Below are 7,500 nucleotides of genomic sequence, written 5' to 3' on the forward strand. Positions count from 1 at the left end.
GCCTCCTTGCTGACCCCCAAGGAATATAGCCTTCTTGCTGACCCCCAAGGAATATAGCCTCCTTGCTGACCCCCAAGGAATATAGCCTCCTTGCTGACCCCCAAGGAATATAGCCTCCTTGCTGACCCCCAAGGAATATAGCCTCCTTGCTGACCCCCAAGGAATATAGCCTCCTTGCTGACCCCCAAGGAATATAGCCTCCTTGCTGACCCCCAAGGAATAAAGCCTCCTTGCTGACCCCCAAGGAGTATAGCCTCCTTGCTGACCCCCAAGGAGTATAGCCTTCTTGCTGACCCCCAAGGAATATAGCCTTCTTGCTGACCCCCAAGGAATATAGCCTTCTTGCTGACCCCCAAGGAATATAGCCTTCTTGCTGACCCCCAAGGAATATAGCCTTCTTGCTGACCCCCAAGGAATATAGCCTCCTTGCTGACCCCCAAGGAATATAGCCTCCTTGCTGACCCCCAAGGAATATAGCCTTCTTGCTGACCCCCAAGGAATATAGCCTCCTTGCTGACCCCCAAGGAATATAGCCTCCTTGCTGACCCCCAAGGAATATAGCCTTCTTGCTGACCCCCAAGGAATATAGCCTCCTTGCTGACCCCCAAGGAATATAGCCTTCTTGCTGACCCCCAAGGAATATAGCCTTCTTGCTGACCCCCAAGGAATATAGCCTCCTTGCTGACCCCCAAGGAATATAGCCTCCTTGCTGACCCCCAAGGAATATAGCCTCCTTGCTGACCCCCAAGGAATATAGCCTCCTTGCTGACCCCCAAGGAATATAGCCTCCTTGCTGACCCCCAAGGAATATAGCCTCCTTGCTGACCCCCAAGGAATATAGCCTCCTTGCTGACCCCCAAGGAATATAGCCTCCTTGCTGACCCCCAAGGAGTATAGCCTTCTTGCTGACCCCCAAGGAATATAGCCTTCTTGCTGACCCCCAAGGAATATAGCCTCCTTGCTGACCCCCAAGGAATATAGCCTTCTTGCTGACCCCCAAGGAATATAGCCTCCTTGCTGACCCCCAAGGAATATAGCCTCCTTGCTGACCCCCAAGGAATATAGCCTCCTTGCTGACCCCCAAGGAATATAGCCTCCTTGCTGACCCCCAAGGAATATAGCCTCCTTGCTGACCCCCAAGGAATATAGCCTCCTTGCTGACCCCCAAGGAATATAGCCTCCTTGCTGACCCCCAAGGAATATAGCCTCCTTGCTGACCCCCAAGGAATATAGCCTCCTTGCTGACCCCCAAGGAATATAGCCTCCTTGCTGACCCCCAAGGAATATAGCCTCCTTGCTGACCCCCAAGGAATATAGCCTCCTTGCTGACCCCCAAGGAATATAGCCTCCTTGCTGACCCCCAAGGAATATAGCCTCCTTGCTGACCCCCAAGGAATATAGCCTCCTTGCTGACCCCCAAGGAATATAGCCTCCTTGCTGACCCCCAAGGAATATAGCCTCCTTGCTGACCCCCAAGGAATATAGCCTCCTTGCTGACCCCCAAGGAATATAGCCTCCTTGCTGACCCCCAAGGAATATAGCCTCCTTGCTGACCCCCAAGGAATATAGCCTCCTTGCTGACCCCCAAGGAATATAGCCTCCTTGCTGACCCCCAAGGAATATAGCCTCCTTGCTGACCCCCAAGGAATATAGCCTCCTTGCTGACCCCCAAGGAATATAGCCTCCTTGCTGACCCCCAAGGAATATAGCCTCCTTGCTGACCCCCAAGGAATATAGCCTCCTTGCTGACCCCCAAGGAATATAGCCTCCTTGCTGACCCCCAAGGAATATAGCCTCCTTGCTGACCCCCAAGGAATATAGCCTCCTTGCTGACCCCCAAGGAATATAGCCTCCTTGCTGACCCCCAAGGAATATAGCCTCCTTGCTGACCCCCAAGGAATATAGCCTCCTTGCTGACCCCCAAGGAATATAGCCTCCTTGCTGACCCCCAAGGAATATAGCCTCCTTGCTGACCCCCAAGGAATATAGCCTCCTTGCTGACCCCCAAGGAATATAGCCTCCTTGCTGACCCCCAAGGAATATAGCCTCCTTGCTGACCCCCAAGGAATATAGCCTCCTTGCTGACCCCCAAGGAATATAGCCTCCTTGCTGACCCCCAAGGAATATAGCCTCCTTGCTGACCCCCAAGGAATATAGCCTCCTTGCTGACCCCCAAGGAATATAGCCTCCTTGCTGACCCCCAAGGAATATAGCCTCCTTGCTGACCCCCAAGGAATATAGCCTCCTTGCTGACCCCCAAGGAATATAGCCTCCTTGCTGACCCCCAAGGAATATAGCCTCCTTGCTGACCCCCAAGGAATATAGCCTCCTTGCTGACCCCCAAGGAATATAGCCTCCTTGCTGACCCCCAAGGAATATAGCCTCCTTGCTGACCCCCAAGGAATATAGCCTCCTTGCTGACCCCCAAGGAATATAGCCTCCTTGCTGACCCCCAAGGAATATAGCCTCCTTGCTGACCCCCAAGGAATATAGCCTCCTTGCTGACCCCCAAGGAATATAGCCTCCTTGCTGACCCCCAAGGAATATAGCCTCCTTGCTGACCCCCAAGGAATATAGCCTCCTTGCTGACCCCCAAGGAATATAGCCTCCTTGCTGACCCCCAAGGAATATAGCCTCCTTGCTGACCCCCAAGGAATATAGCCTCCTTGCTGACCCCCAAGGAATATAGCCTCCTTGCTGACCCCCAAGGAATATAGCCTCCTTGCTGACCCCCAAGGAATATAGCCTCCTTGCTGACCCCCAAGGAATATAGCCTCCTTGCTGACCCCCAAGGAATATAGCCTCCTTGCTGACCCCCAAGGAATATAGCCTCCTTGCTGACCCCCAAGGAATATAGCCTCCTTGCTGACCCCCAAGGAATAAAGCCTCCTTGCTGACCCCCAAGGAATATAGCCTCCTTGCTGACCCCCAAGGAATATAGCCTCCTTGCTGACCCCCAAGGAATATAGCCTCCTTGCTGACCCCCAAGGAATATAGCCTCCTTGCTGACCCCCAAGGAATATAGCCTCCTTGCTGACCCCCAAGGAATATAGCCTCCTTGCTGACCCCCAAGGAATAAAGCCTCCTTGCTGACCCCCAAGGAATATAGCCTCCTTGCTGACCCCCAAGGAATATAGCCCCCTTGCTGACCCCCAAGGAATATAGCCTTCTTGCTGACCCCCAAGGAGTATAGCCTCCTTGCTGACCCCCAAGGAATATAGCCTCCTTGCTGACCCCCAAGGAATAAAGCCTCCTTGCTGACCCCCAAGGAATATAGCCTCCTTGCTGACCCCCAAGGAATATAGCCTCCTTGCTGACCCCCAAGGAATATAGCCTCCTTGCTGACCCCCAAGGAATATAGCCTCCTTGCTGACCCCCAAGGAATATAGCCTCCTTGCTGACCCCCAAGGAATATAGCCTCCTTGCTGACCCCCAAGGAATATAGCCTCCTTGCTGACCCCCAAGGAATATAGCCTCCTTGCTGACCCCCAAGGAATATAGCCTCCTTGCTGACCCCCAAGGAATATAGCCTCCTTGCTGACCCCCAAGGAATATAGCCTCCTTGCTGACCCCCAAGGAATATAGCCTCCTTGCTGACCCCCAAGGAATATAGCCTCCTTGCTGACCCCCAAGGAATATAGCCTCCTTGCTGACCCCCAAGGAATATAGCCTCCTTGCTGACCCCCAAGGAATATAGCCTCCTTGCTGACCCCCAAGGAATATAGCCTCCTTGCTGACCCCCAAGGAATATAGCCCCCTTGCTGACCCCCAAGGAATATAGCCTCCTTGCTGACCCCCAAGGAATATAGCCTCCTTGCTGACCCCCAAGGAATATAGCCTCCTTGCTGACCCCCAAGGAATAAAGCCTCCTTGCTGACCCCCAAGGAATATAGCCTCCTTGCTGACCCCCAAGGAATATAGCCTCCTTGCTGACCCCCAAGGAATATAGCCTCCTTGCTGACCCCCAAGGAATATAGCCTCCTTGCTGACCCCCAAGGAATATAGCCTTCTTTCTGACCCCCAAGGAGTATAGCCTTCTTGCTGACCCCCAAGGAATAAAGCCTCCTTGCTGACCCCCAAGGAATATAGCCTCCTTGCTGACCCCTAAGGAATAAAGCCTCCTTGCTGACCCCCAAGGAATAAAGCCTCCTTGCTGACCCCTAAGGAATATAGCCTCCTTGCTGACCCCCAAGGAATATAGCCCCCTTGCTGACCCCCAAGGAATATAGCCTCCTTGCTGACCCCTAAGGAACAAAGCCTCCTTGCTGACCCCCAAGGAATATAGCCCCCTTGCTGACCCCCAAGGAATATAGCCCCCTTGCTGACCCCCAAGGAATATAGCCCCCTTGCTGACCCCCAAGGAATATAGCCTCCTTGCTGACCCCCAAGGAGTATAGCCTCCTTGCTGACCCCCAAGGAATATAGCCTCCTTGTTGACCCCCAAGGAATATAGCCCGCTTGCAGACTCCCAAGGAGTATAGGCCACTTGCTGACCCCCAAGGAATATCGCTCCCTTGCTGACCCCCAAGGAATATAGCCCCCTTGCTGACCCCCAAGGAATATAGCCCCCTTGCTGACCCCCAAGGAATATAGCCTCCTTGCTGACCCCCAAGGAGTATAGCCTTCTTGCTGACCCCCAAGGAATATAGCCCCCTTGCTGACCCCCAAGGAATATAGCCCCCTTGCTGACCCCCAAGGAATATAGCCCCCTTGCTGACCCCCAAGGAATATAGCCTCCTTGCTGACCCCCAAGGAATATAGCCCCCTTGCTGACCCCCAAGGAATATAGCCCCCTTGCTGACCCCCAAGGAATATAGCCTCCTTGCTGACCCCCAAGGAGTATAGCCTCCTTGCTGACCCCCAAGGAATATAGCCCCCTTGCTGACCCCCAAGGAATATAGCCCCCTTGCTGACCCCCAAGGAATATAGCCCCCTTGCTGACGCCCAAGGAATATAGCCCGCTTGCTGACCCCCAAGGAATATAGCCCCCTTGCTGACCCCCAAGGAATATAGCCTCCTTGCTGACCCCCAAGGAATATAGCCTCCTTGCTGACCCCAAGGAATATAGCCTCCTTGCTGACCCCCAAGGAATATAGCCTCCTTGCTGACCCCCAAGGAATATAGCCTCCTTGCTGATCCCCAAGGAATATAGCCTCCTTGCTGACCCCCAAGGAACATAGCCTCCTTGTTGACCCCCAAGGAATATAGCCTCCTTGTTGACCCCCAAGGAATATAGCCTCCTTGTTGACCCCCAAGGAATATAGCCTCCTTGTTGACCCCCAAGGAATATAGCCTCCTTGTTGACCCCCAAGGAATATAGCCTCTTTGCTAACCCCCAAGGAATATAGCCCCCTTGCTGACCCCCAAAGAATATAGCCTCCTTGCTGACCCGCAAGGAATATAGCCTCCTTGTTGACCCCCAAGGACTATAGCCTTCTTGCTGACCCCCAAGGAATATAGCCTCCTTGTTGACCCCCAAGGAATATAGCCTCCTTGTTGACCCCCAAGGAATATAGCCTCTTTGCTAACCCCCAAGGAATATAGCCCCCTTGCTGACCCCCAAAGAATATAGCCTCCTTGCTGACCCCCTTCCATGCTGAAGGCCAGTTGCTTCGCGTGTAATCACCTACGACATTTTCCCTCGATTCTTGGCCTTTGGAGATATCTCGCTCTCTCCTCCTTCTGCTGCCTCGTAGGCGCTGGCATAGGTTTACTTGTTTGGTTTACGCAGACTCGCGCATACACGAACACATGTGTGTGTGTGTGTGTGTGTGTGTGTTTGTGTGTGTGTGTGTGTGTGTGTGTGTGTGTGTGTGTGTGTGTGTGAGTGTGTGTGTGTCCTCTGGCTAAGTGTAAATAATTAGATTATAGAAGTGTAAACAAAATTTATTACAACAAGCGAATTGCTCGGTTTCCTCTAACTGGATTCGACTTGAGAGATATCGTAAACTCCACAAAATATCACCAAACACTTTTGTCAAAAAAAAAGAAAAAAAAAAGAAAAAAAAAATCCGAGAGAGTTCTTTATCAAAATTCTCGTACACTTGGTATCAATCTAATGATTCAGCAAACAACAAATTCACTTTTACTGCCTTAAGAGGAAAGTAATAACTGCATTATTTCACAAGCTAGAACATAAAAAATAACACGAAGAAAAGTAAGAAAAAACAAAGAAAATTGGTTTAAAAAAATAATTCCATCCTGTACATCAAACTAATAACATTCTCTACATCACAAGCAAAGACAAAAACAACACTAGAGAAAAAAAAAAAATCCATAACAAGATTGAATAAATAAAATCCCCACCAAGTCATAATGAAAAAACATATTAGAAGAAAATAAAGATAAAAATCGCACCACATTACCTCTTTTACGTCACAAATCAAAACAGAATACATGATAAGAATCAAAAGAAAACTAAAAAAAACTATAAACAAAACACCGATATCAAAACATTTCAAAAACAAAAATAAATACCCCCCCCCGAAAAAAATGAAAAAAAATAAAAAAGACTAAAATAAAAGACATAAGAAATAATAAAAAACATAAGAAATAATAAAAAAACATAAGAAATAATAAAAGACTTAAGAAATAATAAAAGACATAAGAAATAATAAAAAACATAAGAAATAATAAAAGACATAAGACATAAAAAAAAACATAAGAAATAATAAAATACATAAGAAATAATAAAAAAACATAAGAAATAATAAAAGACTTAAGAAATAATAAAAGACATAAGAAATAATAAAAAACATAAGAAATAATAAAAAACATAAGAAATAATAAAAGACATAAGACATAAAAAAAAAACATAAGAAATAATAAAATACATAAGACATAAAAAACATAAGAAATAATAAAATACATAAGAAATAATAATAATAAACTATAAACCAACACCGACGAAAAAAAAAAAAAAAAAAAATCCTGCGCCTCAATATCACTAACCTGGAGGCTTCCTGCTTTTGGTCCGGCCGCCAAAGCCCCGGGGGAGGGGGGAGGGGGGGGGGGGGGGGTCCTGGCTTCCTCGTCGTCTCCTCCGCTTCTCTCGCTTTCTTCGTCTCTTTGGTGTCTTTTGTCTTCTCTTTTCGTCTTCCTGGGTCTGTCTTTTGGTCTCCTCTATTTCGCCTTTCTTCTCTTCTCCGCCTTTTTTTGTTTTCCTCTTTTGCGCTTCTCTTCTCGGCTCTTCTCTCTTCTCTTTTGGTTTCCTCTTTTGCGATTTTCTTTTCTTCTCTTTACATTTTTCTCTCTTCTCTTCTTCTTCTTTTGGTCTCCTCTTTTGCGCTTCTCTTCTCGTTTCTTCTCTCTTCTCTTTATTTTTTTCTTCTCTTCTCTTTTCTTTGAGGCTTGGTTGTCTTCGCTTCTTTCCTTTCCTTTTTTTTTCTTGTGTCTTCTTTTATTCTCTCATTTTCCTTCTTCTGTCTTTTCGTTCCCCCTTCTTTGTTTCTCTCCTTTCTTCTCTTTATCTTCTCCTTTTTTCTTCCTTCTTATTCTCCT

The 7,500-nt window shown here is 48.2% G+C and overlaps 1 protein-coding gene across 1 annotated transcript in view; it reads right to left on the reverse strand.

Moving 5' to 3' along the window:
* Nucleotides 1-7,500, reverse strand: part of LOC138865530 (uncharacterized) — a 15,566-nt gene that overhangs the window by 4,303 nt on the left and 3,763 nt on the right. Inside the window, exons 3-8 of the mRNA XM_070136217.1 lie at nt 5,106-5,524; nt 4,887-5,021; nt 4,383-4,685; nt 3,963-4,244; nt 827-961; nt 211-345 (exon numbers count right to left, since the gene is read on the reverse strand). Coding sequence (XP_069992318.1) covers nt 211-345; nt 827-961; nt 3,963-4,244; nt 4,383-4,685; nt 4,887-5,021; nt 5,106-5,524 — 1,409 coding nt within the window. The remainder of the gene's footprint in view (nt 1-210; nt 346-826; nt 962-3,962; nt 4,245-4,382; nt 4,686-4,886; nt 5,022-5,105; nt 5,525-7,500) is intronic.

Source organism: Penaeus vannamei, chromosome 21 (assembly GCF_042767895.1).
Source record: "Penaeus vannamei isolate JL-2024 chromosome 21, ASM4276789v1, whole genome shotgun sequence".
Lineage (NCBI taxonomy): Eukaryota > Metazoa > Arthropoda > Malacostraca > Decapoda > Penaeidae > Penaeus > Penaeus vannamei.